At 39.0% G+C, this 20,997-nt stretch overlaps 2 protein-coding genes across 2 annotated transcripts; one reads left to right on the plus strand and one right to left on the minus strand.

Moving 5' to 3' along the window:
• The first annotated feature begins 4,273 nt into the window (after window positions 1–4,273).
• Window positions 4,274–6,971, plus strand: PATE3 (prostate and testis expressed 3). The gene is made up of 3 exons (XM_073015684.1): window positions 4,274–4,421; window positions 5,669–5,791; window positions 6,768–6,971. Exons 1-3 carry the CDS (start codon window positions 4,280–4,282, stop codon window positions 6,890–6,892), a joined length of 390 nt encoding a protein of 129 aa, XP_072871785.1. The 5' UTR covers window positions 4,274–4,279; the 3' UTR covers window positions 6,893–6,971.
• Window positions 6,972–17,963: 10,992 nt separating this feature from the next.
• On the minus strand, window positions 17,964–20,202 carry LOC140711733 (prostate and testis expressed protein 13-like). Its single transcript, XM_073015712.1, has 4 exons — window positions 19,356–20,202; window positions 19,205–19,228; window positions 18,737–18,877; window positions 17,964–18,410 (listed from the first exon to the last, which is right to left on the minus strand). Exons 1-4 carry the CDS (start codon window positions 19,429–19,431, stop codon window positions 18,217–18,219), a joined length of 435 nt encoding a protein of 144 aa, XP_072871813.1. The 5' UTR covers window positions 19,432–20,202; the 3' UTR covers window positions 17,964–18,216.
• Between the last annotated feature and the right edge of the window lie 795 nt (window positions 20,203–20,997).

Consider the following 20,997-nt stretch of genomic DNA (forward strand, 5'->3'; position numbering starts at 1 on the left):
TTGCTTCAAATTTTTAGAAGAAATATCAACCAAAGGGCTGATATCCAGAATCTACAAATAACTTAAACAAATTTACAAGAAAAAATCAAACAACCCCATCAAAAAGTGGGCAAAGGATATGAACAGATACTTCTCAAAAGAAGACATTTATGCAGCCAACAGACACATGAAAAAATGCTCATCATCACTGGCCATCAGAGAAATGTAAATCAAAACCACAATGAGATACCATCTCACAGCAGTTAGAATGGCAATCATTAAAAAGTCAGGAAACAACAGGTGCTGGAGAGGATGTGGAGAAATAGGAACACTTTTACACTGTTGGTGGGACTGTAAACTAGTTCAACCATTGTGGAAGACAGTGTGGCAATTCCTCAAGGATCTAGAACTAGAAATACCATTTGACCCAGCCATCCCATTACTGCGTATATACCCAAAGGATTGTAAATCATGCTGCTATAAAGACACATGCACACGTATGTTTACTGGGGCACTATTCACAATAGCAAAGACTTGGAACCAACCCAAATGTCCATCAATGATAGACTGGATTAAGAAAATGTGGCACATATATACCATGGAATACTATGCAGCCATAAAAAAGGATGAGTTCATGTCCTTTGTAGGGACATGGATGAAGCTGGAAACCATCCTTCTGAGCAAACTATCGCAAGAACAAAAACCAAACACTGTATGTTCTCACTCATAGGTAGGAATTGAATAATGAGAACACCTGGACACAGGAAGGGGAACATCACACACCAGGGCCTATTGTGGGGAGGGGGGAGGGGTGAAGGATAGCATTAGGAGATATACCTAATGTAAATGACGAGTTAATGGGTGCAACACACCAACATGGAACACGTATACCTGTGTAACAAACCTGCACGTTGTGCACATGTGCCCTAGAACTTAAAGCATATAAAAGAAAAATCAACTATTCTGTTTGAGAAGGAAAATGAGTAATAAATTGCCCCTTTGTTGCAATCCACAAACCCTTTCTAACATAGATTACTAAAATTTGCTCATCGCGTGGAGCATCTTTCATTTAGCAAGCTGGTAAAATGTATGAGAAGCCACAAGAAAAGGGTTTTGTAAAAACAGCAAAACTGCATTTCAAAATGTGCCATTTTTTTTTTTAATTGAGCTTTCTTATCAGGAAAATAACCCACATCCTGAATGCATTTCTAGCACATGCAAAAATAAGATGCTCTTTCATTTTATCTGGCCTCACACTTCCATTCACAAGAATGTTTTCCAGAAATAAAACCAGGATGACCTTTGTGTCCTAACAAGTTCAAAGATGCAAATGAAATCATTTAATTCCTGATCTTTCACTTATTTCTGTTGGTAACGAAGTCTCAGGCACTGCTAATACTCATAGTTTGTTGACAATATTCAGTAGAAAAAGAAATGATTCACATCAATTAGAAGTTAATAAAAAATAAAAATATACATTTATCTATCAGAGTTCATGGACTTCATGAAACTAAGAGAACACTAGACCTATATTGGTAAACCTTGCTCAGGAATGGAGGTAAGGAGCTAAAAAAAATCTGATACTTGCATGTATAAAATCAGTTCATAAATGTTCTGAAAGAGCTTTTTGCAACTTTTTATTATTCATTGTGATTTTTCATCTGAAGCATCATATTAACAGCAATATGGTGAATGAAACGTGAATTTTAGTGACACTGATCTAGGTTTGAATCCCAGCTTTGCTCCTTGATATACACTTCATCACCATGTTGTCACCAGGGCTCCATGAGACAATCTATGTAGAAGGGCCCAGCCTTGTGCGTGGCACATAGTAAGCATTCAATACATGCTGGTTTTGTTTCTTTTTCCTTCACCTCTCTCTCCACCAGCAACTGGAGGTAGGAAGTGCTAGATGTATACTCCGGTGTTTTTCCTGGGCCCTGCAAGTAGGCACTCCTCCACCAGATATTTTTAAAGGGCCATTATCTCCTACTCTGTTCCTCATATACACTCTGAAAAACCAATGCTGTCCCTGGGAACCCAGGAACAAAGTAGCCTGATCCCTGACTCTATGCCAGTCCATTCCCCTAAAATAAAAGGCAGCACTGAGAAAGACAAGTTCACCGGACTGTTCATCTGTGATATCACGAAGATCTCAGCCACCCACCCTGGAGCCAAGAGAGCCAAGAAAGACCATGAACACGAAGACACGATGTTCTGGCTCCTCTCCTCAGAGCAGAACAAATAGCATCTATTCAGAGTGGAGGCCCTTCTAGGCATGGGGGCACATCAATTTGGGTGCTGTAGCCAATGGCAGTGGCATCACAGACAGTGGTATCATGTGCCAAGCAGAGTGCTAGGAACTTCAGAATAACAGAACCTGCTACACATCTTCATGATGTATGCCATGGAACCACAGAATGTTAAAGTTCTAAAGGGTCCTTAAAATGATTAAAACCTGATGTTACAGATAAACGATTTGCTAAAGACACAATGAGTTATCTAGTGATCAGGCACAGGTCTCCAGACTCTCAGGAAAATGCTGTTTCCATTGTGCCACACTACCTCTATTAATAGGTTCTAACACCTTCTCTCCTACCCCATGATAAATGAAGAAAGAAGTTGTTTTCAAGAGAAAATGTGATGGATGAGGTACTGTGGGAGGCTGAGAAGTAGGTCAGAGGACTCCAACATTTGGGTAGAGTTGCAAAATTCTACAATCTTAACTGGAAATAATTGATACAATGGAGATTCAAAACACAATTGGCCTTTCAGAAGGCATCTGCCAAGGAGAAACTTGAAAAGAAACTGCAAATCCATTTCAGTTTAACCTAGAATGTCTGCTTCTTTTGCTTTGATTCTAGTACTGCTCCCTCTCTTTATTTTCTTATGTTTCATTTTTATTTTTATAGATTCAGGGAGTACATACACAGGCTTATGATATGGACAGATCATCAAATGGTGAAGTTTGGGTATCTAGCGTATCCAACACCTAAGAGTGAACATTATACCCAGCAGGTAATTTTTAAATAGAGGATAAAGCAGAGAAAACAAGTGACAAATGAAATGCCCTAATAACTTGGTAAGCCCAGGCTCCAAAGGCTCAGAAGTTTGTCTTCTTGATAAGCCTGGGAATGTTCTGAAAAATGCTATCCAGTGTTCAACACCCTCTTTTAAAACATGGTAGAGTAGAAAACTAGATCCAAAGGCCTCACAACCTTACTCTCCATTCTGGAATCAATCCTTTCAAAGGAACCAGTTCCCTCTTGTGTAAGTCTCTAAGACTTCTTGCTCTCTTCTTAGGCAAAGGTGGGCTCCATACTCTGTTTGTTCATAGAGAAGAAACATTGTAAATTTTGTGACACTTAACAAAAGATCATATTTTACCCAATCTTCATCTGATGTCTAAAAAATGTCAGACTCAATGTTTCAATGATCATATTGTTCCTACAACTAAAGAACATGTTAAAGCAGTTTAGTATGGAATATTTCTAGTATCTCTAACCAAGTGCCATCAGCCATTGGCTGGTGGTTTAGGAGACTTAGAATGCCAGGAGTGGTCATGGTTTTCTAGTACTTTACCCATAGCAAATCTTAACTGAGTTAGCTTTCATAAAGACAGACATTTAAATTATGAGCAAAAAACTAGCCAGATTCAAAGTATAAATTTGCTAAAGATCAAGTCATGGAATAATTCTAGAGAGGATTTAATGGCTTCACAAAGTAAATAGTCCCTGGCCTTGAAGGACAGATTTCTTGTAAGTAAAAGTTCGGGACTGAGAATCAAACATTCTAGGTGGAAGGTCAAGCTTGGTCACAGACTATATATCTTGTCCTCTCTCTCTCTGGTTTCTTACCCATAATGTGAGGAGCCAGGTGAGCTTGTCTGCCTTATTCATTGCTTGGTGTCACTCATGTAACTGTGCTGGCATATACAATTTCTCAACAAATATTTGTTGAATGCATGAATAAATCTCAGAGAGGCATTGAATCACGGTGGTGAAACGTGTGGACTCTAAAATTAGGAAGTCATACTTCGAGTACCAGCACTATCAGTCACTGGATATGTGACCGGGGATAAGCTTCTGGAACCTCAACAAACCTGTTTCCTCCTCTGTGAAATTGGGATAAGAATAATAATATCAAAACTGTATGTTTTTTAAAAGGTTAGCTCCATGCAAACCTCAACATTTATTAATTTTCTTTATTCTCTGCTGTGAGGAGGACAGCCAATGAACTTGAGCTCCAAGAGGAAACCTTGTGTGACTGGCTCTCCCCAGGCATGAATAATTATTAGCCTATGATGAAGAAGAAGGTTTCCTCTCTGGAGCCTAAAGACCTGTGCTTACAGCTCCTAGCGTCTTTTTCCTGCACAAGAGATTTCCGGGTCAGGATGAATAAATACTTCTTGTTCCTCTTCCCCCTTTGCTGCCTCATTGTGGGTGAGTCCCGGACCTGAGGGGTATACTTGAGAGACAGGATCTAGGGAGCTCCAGGGAAACTACAGGTGTATCATGCGTCCATGCAGGGCTGAGCTTTGGCCACTTTTATGAGCCAGGGGAAGCCGGCCTCCAGAATGCTCCTTTGCCTTCCCTGCCAACTCTTCCATCCTTTTCAACCTCCTGCCATTCTCCTCCAGGTGGGCAGGCCTCTGTCCTGCCATTTTAACCCACTTTCTCCTTCGGTCCCTACCATTCCCCATAGTCCCAAGCCCTGGCAAGATTTTCCTGAGGGCATCCTTTTTATTTGTAAACCTATATCCCATTTGTTGAGGGAGCTATCAGTCTATAATGAATAATTTTCAGTTTATTTTAGGACTGAACAATGGCTTTTCATACCCTTTTCAGAGACTTTATATTACAACAAGTAACTCTATGAGAGGAAGTACTGAATGCTCTGGAATCACACAGATTTTTTTCATGGTTTGTGGTCACAGTCTCAAACTCTCTGTACCTTTGGTTGCTCATTCAAGAAATAGGGACAATGGTGCCTGCTTACAAGGCTTTTGTGAGGATTAAATCAGATGCAACTTGAGAGAACATGGCCCAAATGGGATGCTCAATCACTGCTTTCTTTTCTCATTCAGGTGGACCAGGGATTTTTTTTTAAATTGAACCTGTATTTTGAATAGCTCACCCCACAGAACCTCATAAAAGTGTCACTTATGGTACTACTATTGATGATGCCTTTATGTAGATTCAGATTGAAGCTCAAAATAACAGAATATATCACCTAATGATATCCAAGCAGCAATATACAACACAAAACAATGGCAAATGTTAGAAACCCAGTAATAGTAACAATAGCTTGGATGAAATATTTTAAAGCCCTCATCCTCCTTATCACACCCATATCTCTAGTAGGCCAGGCTAGCATTCATAGCACCATTTTTAAGCTAGAGAAATCAGTGACGTGGAAGCAAACTTTTTGCTTAAAGTTATCCGGGTTAAAAGGGCTAAAGTTGGGATCAGAATCCTTTTATTCATATGGTGACATTTTCTTTTTATTAAAACTCTGAAATGAGGAGTTCATAAGAGCTCCAACTGTTTACTGCCTAAATACCCCAACCAGGAGCTCTTCATCTGCCCGCCCCCTCCACTATTCATTCCCCACCTCCATCGAATATTTCCAGCTCCATCCCAAGTCCCCACTTTTGCCTGGTCTCACACCATCTCTGTGCTCTCTCCAGCAGTGACATCACTTCAGTGCATAACATGCCACCTTCGCACACGGACAGACCGCTGCAGAAGAGGCTTTGGTGCCTGTACTGCTCAGAAGGACGAGGCATGCATGCTCTTAAAGATCTACCAGGGTAAGTTAAGAGGGTCAAGGAAGGTATTGTAAGAGTCTTAGAATCCTTAGGATAGTGCTTCAGCAATTTCACATCTCAAGAGAAGAACCAATGCAGAGTGCCCCTGAGCACAGATGGTAACACAGGTCCCTGTGCATACAGACAGAAGATGATTTCAGTCAATGAGACAGGAGGGAGAAGTTGGGATTCTATATTTCCAAGAAAACTGACCAACTGGATTTTTTTTTTGGTAATTGACACATAACAATTGTTCATATTTATGAGTACATGTGATATTTTTATACAAGCCTTCAATGTGTAATGATCAAATCAGGGTAATAGGGATATTAATCAACTCAAACATTTATCATTTCTTTGTATTGAGAACATTCCGTATGTTCTCCTCTAGCTATTTTGAAACATACAATAAAGAAAATACGGTATATACACACAATAGAATATTATTCAACCATAAAAATAAATGAAATTCTGTCCTTTGCAGAAACACAGGTAAGCCTCAAGGTCATAATATTAAACGAAATAAGCCAGGCACAGAAAGACAAATATCACATGTTCTCACTCATGTATAGGAGCTAAAAAATAAGTTAATGTCATGGAGGTAGAGACTAGAGTGATGATTACCAAAGGCTGAGAAGAGTAGTGGAAGGAGAGGATGAAGAGGGGCTGGTTAATGACCAAACTGATTTTGACTTTGAAGACACTAAATCACTAGTTGCTAATCTAGCAAGAGAGAAAAATGAAGCAGCTACACAGAGTTGAGGATTTTCAGGGACCTCAGGCAAACAACCCCTGCAGCTGACCAGTGACCTCTGTATCTCCCTGCCTGGGCGCTTTTAGGGAGTATAAGCTGGGAAGCCATCCCTCAACTTACCCTGATGCCTGATTAAATTTTCACCAACAGAACTAGTGCTGGGTTTTACTCACCTTGGAGAGCTTAAATCAAATGCTTATTTTCTGTGGTTCTTTCCTATTTTAGGCAATGCTCTGCAGATATCATACATGGTGTGTCAGAAATTCTGCAGAGACATGACATTTGATCTCGGGAATCGGACTTATGTTCATACATGCTGCAACCAAAATTACTGTAACTTCCAACTCTAAGATATTTGCCCTCCTGAGGTCTCGCTTTGGAATGTCCCCAATGTTGCTCATCCTTCACACTCTGAAGCCCTTGCTTTCCTTCCGTGTCTGTCCTGACAATACCCCTGCCCTCTCATTAACCTAAGAAGACTAAGCTAGAGTCATCCTTTCTGGTGTCTTCAGCTTGGCTTCTCCCTCAGTCAGAGAATAGTGGTACTGAACAATGGATTTCTCCTGTTATCGGGAATATTGGCATTGCCATACTCCAAGAAACCTGCCCCAAGAGTTCCTGTACAGTAAAATTTAAAGCAGGGACATTCTAGAATCCTAATTGGCTTAACTAGTTCAGGTACACCAGAAAGTCTTCAGCTAAAAATTCACAACATTTTTATCTAAAATTCCCATGTGTCAGGAGAATGATTTAAGCAGAAATAGCAATAAAATGGATGACAGATACTGAAGATTTTTCTCTATGGACACCAAGTTATTTCTACCAGCAGGCAGTGCCCACTTCAAACTCAGCCATTGTGATTTTCCTGGCATTTACAAACTACATCCTTACACTGTTATTAGGAGATAGCAAACAAGGGACTTCCTGGCCTCTGTGACGTTCACTGAGCTCTCACACAGCCGCTACTACTCCTATCAAGATGTACATTCAAGGTGCATCAGAACCTCTCTTCCTTTCCTCCTTTGCCATTCACCTTTACTATCACCTCCCACCTCCATTATCACCTCCCCATTGTGACACAAACTCTCCCTGTAGAAGCAGGAGGTCCTTTGAAGCTTTGCCCCATGTGTCAGATGACACCTGAGGCATATAACCTAGGGTGGGCTGCCTTTCAGGATCCCTCAGCAAAAGGAGGCAAACATAGTCAAAATACCATCTACCCTATACAGCTTTCTTGAGACTTGGGGGCCTGGCTCAAAGAGATTTGTCTGTTGTTTGCTGCCCATCTTTAAGTAATAAACAGACTTCACATAACTTCTTGTGTGTCGGTGTGTTCTGTCTCATCGAACTCAGACAAATAGGTAACTAAAGCATGATGGAACTAAATAGTAGCCCAAGATATAGTGGGATTCCTGTTTCTGGCGATGGGCAGAGTGCTGATTCCTGTTATTCTCCAGAAAGTGGGAGTCCTTGCTTGGGATTGGTAATTAGTATTGCACTTCTATATTCATGAAACAATTATGACTGTTCTGGAACTTATTATAAATGAAATCACACAGAAACTATTCACTTAAACCTGGCTTCTTTTACTCACCATAATACTGTTTTAATTTTTAAATTTTTAATTTTAGTAGGTATATAGTTGGTGTACATATTTATGGGGTACATGAGATATTCTCACAAAGGCATGCAAAGCACAATAATCACATCATGGAGAATGGGGTATCCATCCCATCAAGCATTTATCCTTTGTGTTACAAACAATTTAATTATATTCTTTTAGTTATTTTTAAATGTACAATTAAGTTATTATTAACTGTAGTTGCCTGTTGTGCTATCAAATACTAAATATCATTCATTCATTCTATTTTTTATACCCAATAATCATCACGACCTCCCCTCCAACCCCCTACTATCATTCCAAACCTCTAGTAACCATCCTTCTAATCTCTATGTTCATGATGAATTCAATTGTTTTGATTTTTAGATCCTACAAATAAGTGAGAACATGTGATGTTTGTCTTTCTGTGCCTGACTTATTTCACTTAACAGAATGACCTCCAGTCCATCCATTGTTGTCATTGTTGCAAATGACTGGATCTCACTTTTTTTTAATGACTGAATAGTACTCACTTGTGTATATTTACCACATGTTCTCTATCCATTTTTCTATTGATGGAAAGTTAGCTTGCTTCCAAATTTCGGCTATTGGGAAGAGTGCTGCAACAAAGAGTGCATATATCTCTTCAATGTGCTGATTTTCTCTCTTTTAAGTATATACCCAGCAGTAGGACTGCTGGATCATATGGTGGCTCTATTTTTAGTTTCTTGAGAAACCTCCAAACTGTTCTCCATAGTGGTTGTACTAATTTACATTCCCATCAACAGTGTGTGAGGGTTCCCTTTTCTCCACATCCATGCCAGCATTTGTTACTGCCTGTCTTTTGGATATAAGTCATTTTAACTGGGATAAGGTATCTCATTGTAGTTTTGATTTGCATTTCTCTGATGATAAATGATGTTCAGAACACTTTCATATGTCTGTTTTCCATTTGCGTGTCTTCTGAGAAATGTCTATTCCAATCTTTTGCCCATTTTTGACTGGATTATTAGATTTCTTCCTATAAAGTTATTTGAGCTCTTAATATATCCCCGCCATTATTCTCTTGTCAGATGGGTAGTTTGGAAATATTTTCTCCCATTCTGTGGGTTGTCTCTTCACTTTGTTAATATTGTTTCCTTTGATATGCAGAAGTTACATTGATGTTATCCCATTTGTCCATTTTTCCTTTGATTATCTGCGCTTATATGGTATTGCCTAAGAAATTTTTGACCACAACAATGTCCTGGAGAATTTCCTAAAAGTTTCCTTACATTCATTTAATGGTTCAAGTCTTTAATCCATTTTGATATGATTTGTGTATATGGTGAGAGGTAGTGGTCAAGTTTCATTCTTTTGCATATGGATATCCAGTTTTCCCAGTGCCATTTATTGAGGAGTCTGTCTTTTCCCCAGTGTATGTTCTTGGCATCTTTGTCAAAAATAAGTTTGCTGTATGTGTGTGGATTTGTTTCCGAATTCTCTATTCTGTTCTATGTGTTCTATGTATTCTGTTCTATTCTGTTCTAGGTCTATGTGTCTGTTTTTATGCCAGTACTATGCTGTTTTGGTGACTATATCTCTGTACTATAATTTGAAGTCAGGTAATGTGATTCCTCCAGTTTTGTTCTTTTTGTTCAGAATACCTTTGGATATTCTGGGTCTTCTGTGATTCCATGTAAATTTTAGTATTTTCTATTTTGGTAAAGAATGTCATTGGGATTTTGATAAAAATTGCATTGAATCTGTAGAATGTTTTGGGTAGTATGGACATTTTAACACTATTGATTCTTATAATCCATGAACATGAAATATAATTTAATTTTTTAATGTCTTCTTCAATTTCTTTCCTCAGTGTTTTATAGTTTTTGTTGTAGAGATATTTTACTTCTTTGTTTAAGTTCATACCTAAGTATTTAATTTTTTCTGTGGCTATCATAAATTGGATTTCTTTCTTGGTTCCTTTCCCAGAATGGTTGCTATTAGCATACATAAATGTTACTAATTTTTGAATGTCAATTTTGTATTCTGCAACTTTATTGAGTGTGTTTATCAGTTCTATTTTTTGGTGGAGTCTTTAGGTTTTTCCTACTACAAGATCATATCATCTGCAAACAAGGACAATTTGAATTCTTCCTTTCCAATTTGGATGCCCTTTATTTTCCTCTCTTGTCTAATTGCTCTAGCTAGAAATTCCAGTACTATGTTGAATAACAGAGGTGAAATGGGCATTCTGGATCTAAGAGGAAAGGTTTTCAGGGTTTTTTTTCCATTTTTTATGATATTAGCTGTGCGTCTGTCATATATGGTTTTTATTATGTTGAGGTATGTTCATTCTATACACAGTTTTTTGAGGGCTTTGAACATGAAGGGATGTTGAACTGTATTAAATGCTTTTTAGCATCAGTTGAAAATATCATATGCTTTTTTGCCCTTCTTTCTGTTGATATGGTGTATCACATTGATTGATTTGCATATGTTGAAGCATCCTTGCATCCCTAGTACAAATCTCACTTGGTCATGATGAATGATCCTTTTAATGTATTCTTGACTTAGGTTTGCTAGTATTTTGTTTGGGATTTTGCACCAATATTCATCAGTGATATTTACCCACAGTTTTCTTTTATTGATGTGTCTTTGTCTGGTTCTGGTATCAGGTAATATTGGTTTCATTGAATGAGTTTGGAAGCATTCCCTTCTCTTCTATTTCTCAGAATAGTTTGAGTAGATTTGACATTAGTTCTTTAAATGTTTGGTAGAACTCAGCAGTGCAACCATCAAGTCCTGGGCTTTTTTTAACTGAGTGACTTTCAATTACTGTTTTGGTCTTGTTACTTTTTACTGGTCTCTTCAGGTTTTGAATTTCTTCATGTTTGAATCTTTGCAAGTTATATGTGCATAGGAATTCATTCATTTATTCTAGATTTTCCAGTTTATTGGCATATAATTGCTCATAGTACCAACTAATGATCCTTGGAATTTCTGTGGTATCAGTTGTAATGTCTCCTATTTCATCTCTAGTTTTAATTATTTGGGACTTCCCTCTTTTTTTCTTAGTCTGGATAAAGGTTTGTCCATTTTGTTTATCTTTTTAAGGAAATCAACTTTTGGTTTCATTGATCTCTTGTATTGTTTTCCATCATTTCAAATTCATTTATTTCTGCTCTGATCATTATTTCTTTTCATCTACTAATTTTGAGTTTGGTTTGCTCTTGCTTTTCTAGTTCTTTAAGATGCATCATTAGGTCATCTATTTGAAGTTTTTTTTTTTCTTTTTTGATGTAGGCACTTATAGCTATAAGTTCACCTCTTAGTACTGCTTTCACTGTATTCCATAGGTTTTGGTATGTTGTCTATTATTTGTTTCAAGACATTTCTCAATTTCTCAATTTTTTTCATTGACCCACTGGTCATTTGGAAGTATATTATTTAATTTCCATGTGTTTGTATACTTTTCAAAATTCCTCTTGTTATTATTTCTAGTTTTATTCCTTTTTGCTCAGAGAAGATGTTTGGCATTATTTCAACTTTTTTGAATGTTTTAAGACTTGTTTTGTGACCTGCCATAGGACGTATCCTTGAGAATGATTCATGTGCTGAGAAGAATGTGTATTCTGCACCTGTTGGATGATATATTTCATAAATATCCATTAGATCCATTTGTTCTATAGTGCAGATAAAGTCTGATGTTTCTTTATTTTCTGTTTTGATGATCTGTCCAATGCTGAAAGAGGGATGTTGAAGTATTCAGCTATGATTTTATTGAGATATTTCTCTTTAGCTCTAATAACATTTGCTTTATATATTTCATGCTCCAGGACTCTGTCCTTGTCTGCAAAGTCTTCACTAAGAAGTCTGCATCCAGACATATTAGAACTCCATTGTATGTGATTTATTTTCTCTTACTGCTTTTAAGATTCATGCTTTATCCTTGACCTTTGGGAATTTGGGTTAAATCTGTTTACTGTTCTATTGTCTTCTTGTATTTGAATATTAATCTCTCTCTTTATGTTTGGGAAGTTCTCTGATATTATCCATTTGAATAAAGTTTCTATCACTGTCTCTTTTTCTACCTCCTCTTTAAGGTCAATAACTCTTAGATTTGCCCTTTTGAGGTTGTCTTCTACATCTTATAGGCATGCTTTATTCTTTGTTGTTGTTGCTTTTTTTTTTTTTTTCCATTCTCAGCCCATGCTGCTTTATTGCTAAAAAATATAAATACACAGGTGCAGAGTTTCCAACTCTTTTTACACCAAAGAATTAAATTTCTTCTTCAAAAAACCCAAAGATGCATAGATTAAAAAGCAAGCTGCCTTTTGTAATACTTCAAATAATATTCAATGAAATTCTTTTTAACATTATACACCAATAGTGCAATGGAGAATATGAAGGACAGCAAATAAACACAGTGAGCAACTCTTATTCTTACAAGGCAGTAAGTAAAGTATAATGTGAAGGACAGTCTAAGATAATCTTTCTGGTTATAAGAAATGGGTGGTTTTAAGATAAGTGTCAAGACTGTTACTGTTTAACGATTGATGATAATGTATTACTAGGATACCTTTCTTACCCCTGGGAGAAAAATATTTTTTCACTGATGGAATGACATATCATCACCAAGGGAGAAAAAAACCTGAAAACTGTCAGTAACTAAGATACCTATTCTGACTTTAAAGAAGGTATAGGAATTAATGCAGAAATCCTTCTTTCTTATTCTTTTCTTCTTTTGTCTCCTCTGACTGTGAATTTTCAAATAGCTTGTCTTCGAGATTACTTATTCTTTCTTCTGTTTGATCAATTCTACTATTAACAGACTCTGATGCATTCTGTAGAATGTCCATTGCATTTTTCAACTCTAGAACTTCTAATTGATTCTTTTAAATTATTTCTGTCTCTTTGTTAAAGATGTCTAATAGAATTTTGAATTTCTTCTCTCTGTTATCTTGAATTTGAGTTTCCTCAAAACCACTATTATTTGGGAGAAATTGGCCAAAACACAGTGGCTGCGGGACTCATGCAAGTCTGAAAGCCAATAGGGCAGGCATTAAACCTGAAAGTTCCAGAATGATCTCCTTTGACTCCGTGTCTCACATCCAGGCCACGCTGATGCAAGAGGTTGGCTCCCAAGGCCTTAGGCAGCTCTGACCCTGTGGCATTGCAGGGTACAGCCCCCCTCCCAGTAGCTTTCACAGGCTGGTGTTGAGTGTCTGTGACTTTTCCAGGCATATGGTGCAAGCTGTCAATGGATCTACCATTCTGGAGTCTGAAGGATGGTGGCCTTCTTCTCACAGCTCCATTAGGCAGTGCCCAGGTAGGGACTCTGTGTTGTGGCTCCAACCCCATATTTCCCCTCTGCACTGCCCTAGCAGAGGTTCCCCATGAGGGCTCCACCCCTGCAACACACCTCTGCCTGGATATCAGGTGTTTCCATAGATTCTCTGATATCTAGGCAGAGGATCCCAAACCTCAATTCTTGACTTCTGTGCACCTGCCAGACCACTTGACAAATAACTATCATGTAATCCACAGACCTCATCCAAGTTTTATCAATTTCCCAGTAATATTTTTCATAGCAAAATAATTCAATCTAGGATCATGATATTGCATTTATTTGCAGTGTCGCTTTAGTCTCCTCTAATCTGGAATAGGTTCACAGTCTTATTTTCATGGCTGTAATACTTTTAAAATTATAAGCTGGTATTTTATATAATTTCCCTCAAATTGGGCCTGCACAATGTGTCTACATGATTAGATACAGATTATAGATCTTTGACAAAAATTTCACAAAAGTGGTGCTGTGTTCTCAGTGCATTCTATCTAGGAGCACATAATCTTATCTCTTTACTAGTGATGTTAATTAATTACAATTAAAATGATTTCTCTTCTATAAAATTATTTATTTTCCCTTTGTAATTGCTAACTATTTTCTGGTGAGGTTCTCAGACTTTGTGAATGTCCCAGTATCTTTCCATTTTCACCAACAAGTTTTATCACCTACTAGTTTTATCATCTGTTAACACTAATAAGTTAGTGATAATCTTAGCATTTTTGCCTGAATTGATGAATTATTTCTTAGCATTTTTGTCAGATGGTGATTTTCCAACTTCAATACTCCTTCAATGTTTATTAGAAGGAATCTAATTTATTATCTGGCAATCTACTGTAAGGAAAAGTTTTTTCCTCTCCTTATCTACTTATTTGATTACATAAGTACAAACTCATCATTCCTATTTTGTTCAATGAGTCATATTGATCATTATGACATTTAGTTTGATGTTCAATTTTGGCCAGTGAGAGTCCCTTTAAGCTTGATTCAATACCCTTTCACCTTTGCCATCATTCTTTGAACACTTACTTATTTCAGCCCTGGCCTAAATATTCCAGGCTCATTTTGTATTTTCCCTGCAAGGAGCCCTACCTACTTCTTCTTAATGGGAAAGGATATTTAGAAACCAAAATACAGGTGTTAGGTGTGCCCATTGCTATTGTGGTGTTACTGCTCTATGTCCACTCCATGTTCAAAACTAGAGAATACGTGTACATACAGAAACATTATATTCTTGGCCAGGTGCGGTGGCTCATGTCTGTAACCCCAGCACTTTGGGAGGCTGAGGTGGGCGGATCATGCAGTCAGGAGATCGACACCATCCTGACTAACATGGTGAAACCCCATGTCTACCAAAAATACAAAAAAATTAGCCAGGCATGGTGGCAAGTGCCTGTAGTCCCAGCTCCTTTTGAGGCTGAGGCAGGAGAATGGCATGAACCCGGGAAGTGGAGCTTGCAGTGAGCCAAGATTATGCCACTGCACTCCAGCCTGGGCGACAGAGCTAGATTTCATCTCAAAAAAAAAAAAAAAAAATATATATATATATATATATATTCATATTCTCTGATAATTTCAGTCTTTAAACCCTGCTGAATTTTGTTTCTACTAACAGTTCCTTTCTTCCTAAGGATCAAGTTCTATTTTGTGAAAGGAATTTTAGTGACATATTCCCATATATCTGAGATATCCAAGGCTTAGGGAACCCTGGTGGACCCTGATTTTGTCTATGGCATGTTCCCTTTGCTATCCTAGTGTTACGTGTTTTTGCAAAAGGATTTACAGAGCTTCATAAACTATACTGCTGCCTCCAATATGTCCTAACTGAAAGTTCAGAGTACTATATTGATAGTTCTAAGCAAAGCCTTTCAAAATTAACCCAAGAATTCTAAGGCAGTCAACTTCAGCCTTCATGACTCACAGCCTCTTTTCAGTTGTTGTTCACAGCAACTGGGAGCTGTTTCCCCTGACTGAGGGCCGGGGGCAGGTTACCCTGCCCCAACAAATCTGCATTAAAACCACAATATATAAGCAAATAGTACACTAAAAGCCCAGACTAATATATTTCATGTGACATAACTGCACTTATATCCATAAATCCACACACACACACACACAAATGTTTGAGATGGTGTCTCACTGTCACCCAGGCTGGAGTGCAGTAGTACAATCACAACTCACTGCAGACTCAATCTCCTGGGCTCAAGCTATCCCGCCACCTCAGCCTCTCAAGCAGCTGGGACTACAGTGCATGTCATCATGCCCAGTTAATTTTTGTATTTTTTGTAGAGACGGGGCTTCATCATATTATTCAGGCTGGTCTTTAACTCCTGAACTCAAGTAATTCACCTGCCTTGGCCTCCCAAAATGCTGGGATTATAGGCATGAGACACCAGACCTGGCCAAGAGAAAAAAAATTAAGAAAAATAAAAATAAAATTTTCACTTAATTACGGATCATTTAAATTATACACAGAGAAGGACAGAGCAAGATGGTAGAAAAGAAGCCTACACCATTTGTCCCTCTAGTAGGATCACCAAATTTTAACAACTACATACACACAGAAAAATACCATCACAAGAACCAAAAATCAGGTTGTTTGAACAATCACGGTACCTGGTTTTAACTTCATATCACTGAAAGAGGCATTAAATAGGGTAGAAGAGATAGTCTTGAATTGCTGAAACCACCATTCTCCCATCCTCTGGCAGTGGCCACGTGGCACAGAGACGCTGTGCACTTGGGGGAGTGAGATCACAGCAACTGGGGGACTTGGCATTGAACTCAGTGCTGTCCTGTCACAAAGGAGAGTAAAGCCATGCTGGGCTTAGCCAGTACTTGTGTACAGAGGGAACAATTTGGACCAGCCATAGCCAGAGGGGAATCACCCATCCCAGCAGCTAGAACTTAAGTTTCTCAGCAAGCCTTGCCACACTGCAAGCCAAAGTGCTTCGGGGTCCTAGGTAAAACTGAAAGGCAGTATAGGACACAAGGACTGCAATTTCTAGGGAATTCTGGTGCTGAGCTGGGCTCAGAGCCAGTAAATGTCATGAATCATTGCTTTTTTAGAAACTACTGCCAGCATCTTCATTCTGTCCATTTAAACTAATTAATCAACCCTGCATGAAAGAATCTACTTTCTATTTCTCAAGATCTTAAAGTATAGTATTCATTCTAATATTATAAAATTTGGGAGAAATCCCATCATACACATATTTAAAATATGTTTAAATTTATTTGTAGATTTAAATATTTAATTCTACTTATGTAAATACAACATTACACAAACTAATAAGCAGTCATAATCCTGGATATCAATAGGGACGAGACTAACCTTGGGATAATATTACATATGTGTGTATATAATTATAAGCTAAAAAATACATATCATAGTGCCTGTAGATTCTAATACATAGGATGGCTAAAATCGTTTTTAAAATGTAAAACTAAAGTCAACCAATAATAATTCAGCGATTATTGTTATTTCATAACTTATTTTTGTTAAGAAAACTACAGTGATGATCTGAAAGTCTTATCTCTCCTTAACATTTTTTGTTACAGGGCTGTGCCAATAGATTAAAAACAATCAGCTTTTATCAATGGATATGTAGAATACAAGGTGATATTTGAATATTTTTGAGGACTGGGCATCCCTCACATGCTGTCTTAATTCATTTTTTATCACTACAACAGAACTGGGTAATTTACAATGAACAGAAATTTATTCAGCTCATGGTTCTGGAGTCTGAAAATTCCAAGAACACGATGCTGGCCTCCGATGAGGGCCTTCTCACTGCATCATAACATGGCAGAAAATCAAGCAAGAACACAAGACAGAGAGAAGAAATCAGGCCAAACTCATCCTTTTTAGCAGGAGCCCACTCCTGCAATAACTAACCCACCCTCATGATAACAGCATCAATCCATTCAGGAGCTCAGCACCTCTTAAGTGCCCCACCTCCCAATATCGTTACATTAGCAATGAAATTTCAACATGAATTTTGGAGGGGGCTATTCAAACAACAGCACATGCTAAGACACAGAGTAACTGGAAAACACTCAGCCAAGTGTGATCAAGGAAAGATGATTAGAAACTTTGTAGCTTAAGCCGTGTTGTCAGGAGTAGCTGTGCAGTAGTTTCCCAAAAATGGTGACAAGCACTGTGACTCTCACGTCTAGTATATTGACTAATTTCTTTCACATAAGTCAGAGTTTCTAAGGCTTTCTAATTTCACATTGACTTTCCCAAACCCCTTCTTAATATAAGCCCTACCTACAACCGCCCCCCGCATCAAATACTTTCCTACTCTCCTCTCAAATCATTCTCCCAAAATTTCTGGTAACTTTCTCCCTATTTGTATCCAATCTGCTTTCTCCTGCTCTTCCCCCAGAAGCTCTACCATAAAAACTACTTTGCTTCCTTTGCAAAATACTTTAGAATTCTAACTTCAGGCCAGGTTTAGCATCAGAACTTAAGGGCAAGTGGAGACTGCCAGGTGGTACCAGGTAGCAAAGACCGAGGAATCCAACCAGAAGGCAGAGTTGAGGTTTTTCTGACCTAGATATTTACCCTTGCCTGTTAATGGAAACAGGGACACTGGAAAGACAGAGCTTCCATAGGTAGATATGCTGGAATAGAGAAGAGAGTGGTTTGGGGGAAAATGTAAGATGATGGTATTACCATTGGGTAAAAAAAAGGGCCAAGGCTACAAGGAGATATAGTCTAACAACCTTAATCATTCATAATTTTATGAATCATACACTATTTCATCCTGAGGCTCTGCTCCAAGAACCCTCGTAATATCTAAATTATCTCTGTCAGTATTACACCTGTTTTGATTAATGCAGCAAGTCGTTTCTCTCAGAAGGTCGTGGAATACTTGGAACATTCCCTCATCACAGGGCCTGCAAGACGGTGTTGTATAACGGAACAGATACCTCCCTAAAGGGAAGAAAGGCAAATGTGGTCAGTTTGCCTCATTTCATCACCTTCCTAGCAATGACCTCTCTCCAGTACCTCCTCAGTTTTCTGTAGACTGGACTAAGCCCCCAGACTGTGTCTGCATTTTGTCTGTCTCTCTCTAGCCACGACCAGGCAGAAGACATCTGCCTCCCACACAGGCCCCTGTACCCAGGTCTGTGTATGGTGAATCCCGCTTCCCACCCTCTCCCATGATTCCAGATTCCCTCCACAGCTTGGCTCCAAGCATTGTGGGCACCACTGGTGATATTTTGTGTCTCTCTGTAACACCACCCCCCACCACCTACCTGTAGTGAGATCACTAAAGTAATAGTGATCTGTGGCACAACTCCTGTTTTTCGAATATAAATTAAACTTCCAGCAACTTTTCATGCCACCGTGGCAAATGGATCCATCAAAGCGTTCACAGGAATTGCAAAATCGAACCCCTGAAAAAGAGAGGCACTTTAAAGAACAGCACTGGGGAAAGTGATTCTGCTTCAGAAGTCTCTTCCCACCCGGAAACATTTATATCGAGGTGACGCAAACTTCATGAGAAGAAAGTTGACACTAGTCCTGGCCTCTGTCAGGGGACCTTACTCCCTTGATTGGGTAACAGCTATGACCCCCAAAGAAGTCAGGGACCCTCCCAAGTCTAGGCAGGAAAGAAGACACTGGAGTATTGAGTGGGGAGAGGACAATGTGTAGAGAACTCAAGAATGTCTCCCTCACTGTGGCATTATTTATCCAAAAACGACAAACCAACTACACCGTACATTTCCATGTCAGGACTCTGTCACCTGTGAAGAGAAGAAAAACTTTCTTAAATGATTTCACAGCAGCCCCAAAACCCAAGTGTAGAAACCCCTTTCTCCCACTCCATACTTTCTCTCACCACCCATTCGTGTGTCCCTCTCCAGAGCTTACCCTCATCCATGAAGAGCACTACGCACATGCCCAGTAGAAGCAACCGGAACATCCTGGGGCCTTTTCCTGAGAACATCCCAGTGAGAGGTTCCAGCTTTATTTATTCTCATCACCTGCCCTCAGGCATCCCACTAGAATCACAGAATCATGAATTTCAGCTCAAACCACCTGAATGCTCTCTACAGCGTTCCCAGAACAGGGTACATCCTGTCTTTGTTTGCATTCCTCCGGCTACTTGGAATTCAGCCCACCCAGACACCCCGTTTCATTTTATCATAAGATATTAATTCATACTGGCATAGAATCTCTTTGGTTATGTTTTCATATGTTGGTCTACACAGAACATTTCTAACTCCACATCCACATGACCTCCTTTCACATATAATACAGCTGGGATCACTAAGCACCTATGAAAGAGTCTGTCCTTTTCAAGCACCACACCACCCTGGGTTATCGCCTCGACATGACCTCCAGTGGGACTTTGCCCCTCACAGTGAGGCATCAGGAACAGAGCCCAATACTCCAGATATGGTCTGACTGCTCAGTGTAGAAGACATCGTTGATGGATAGGATGAACAGGACAGGCCAGGAAAAAGTGGGGAAGACATGAAGACCATCTTAGCTTCTCCTGAGCGTTATTCATCCATTTTTGTCAAGGAAGGCAGACATGATAAATGATTCCAGTGGGAGAGATTTACACTGCTGTTATGGGGAGGAAAAGGGAGATCTATTTGGACTGATCTTTGGAAAGGGTATGTAGAGGGAAAGTTAGAGAGGAAAGTTAGGGAGATTAGTTTTCCTATTGGTTCTCGGACTTTTCCTTACTTCCTCCAGAAGATGTCATACTTTCCTGCCACCCTTCTTTCTGCTCTCAGCTGCCACTTTCTCCATGAGGCATTTCCTGGCCACCATATACATAAAAGACCAAATCTCCCTAACTACACTTCCTTGTCCCTTCCCTCCTCGGTTTTTCTCCAGGGTACTTAACTCAATTTGTGCTCCTATAACTTTTCCTTATGTGTGCATTTTCTTTCTCTTCCCTCACAAGATGAAAACTCTATGAACACCCAGGTTTCAAGGGTTGCATTCATTGCTTTAACCATAGTACCCGTAATTATGCCCTGCACACATCAGATCATCATACATATTTGATGAAAAGATTAATAGCGTTACTGGATACTGGTAACCTGAGAGGCACAAGGGAAGGGTACAAAAGTCTTTATATTGACAGTCCCTAATTCCACTTGACATGATGAAATTCTTAGCCTTAACCTTGCAGTTGGCAGTCACTACAGAGAAGACAGGCAATGGTAATGGCAGATTTCCTTGTGGTGAACACTGAGTGAGGGTTGGGACCAATTATCTGAGTGGACTCATTCCCATAGCTCGACATGTGCTGCATGCTACATGTCAAGTATGATCCCTCACATAATCCTGACTATGAAGGCACTCCCCACACACCTGGGATGGAAGTACAAGTATGTGCCCACTTGCTGTGTGACCCTCAACATGTTACTTAGCCTCTCTGTGCCTCTGTGACCTAATAGGTAAAAATAAAACCATCACAGGTGTATCTGAGGTAGTTGTTAATAAATTTACACAAGGGAAAGGGGAGAAAATAAACATTTGTTAAGGCTCTACT

Source organism: Chlorocebus sabaeus, chromosome 1 (genome assembly GCF_047675955.1).
Source record: "Chlorocebus sabaeus isolate Y175 chromosome 1, mChlSab1.0.hap1, whole genome shotgun sequence".
Taxonomy (NCBI): Eukaryota; Metazoa; Chordata; class Mammalia; order Primates; family Cercopithecidae; genus Chlorocebus; species Chlorocebus sabaeus.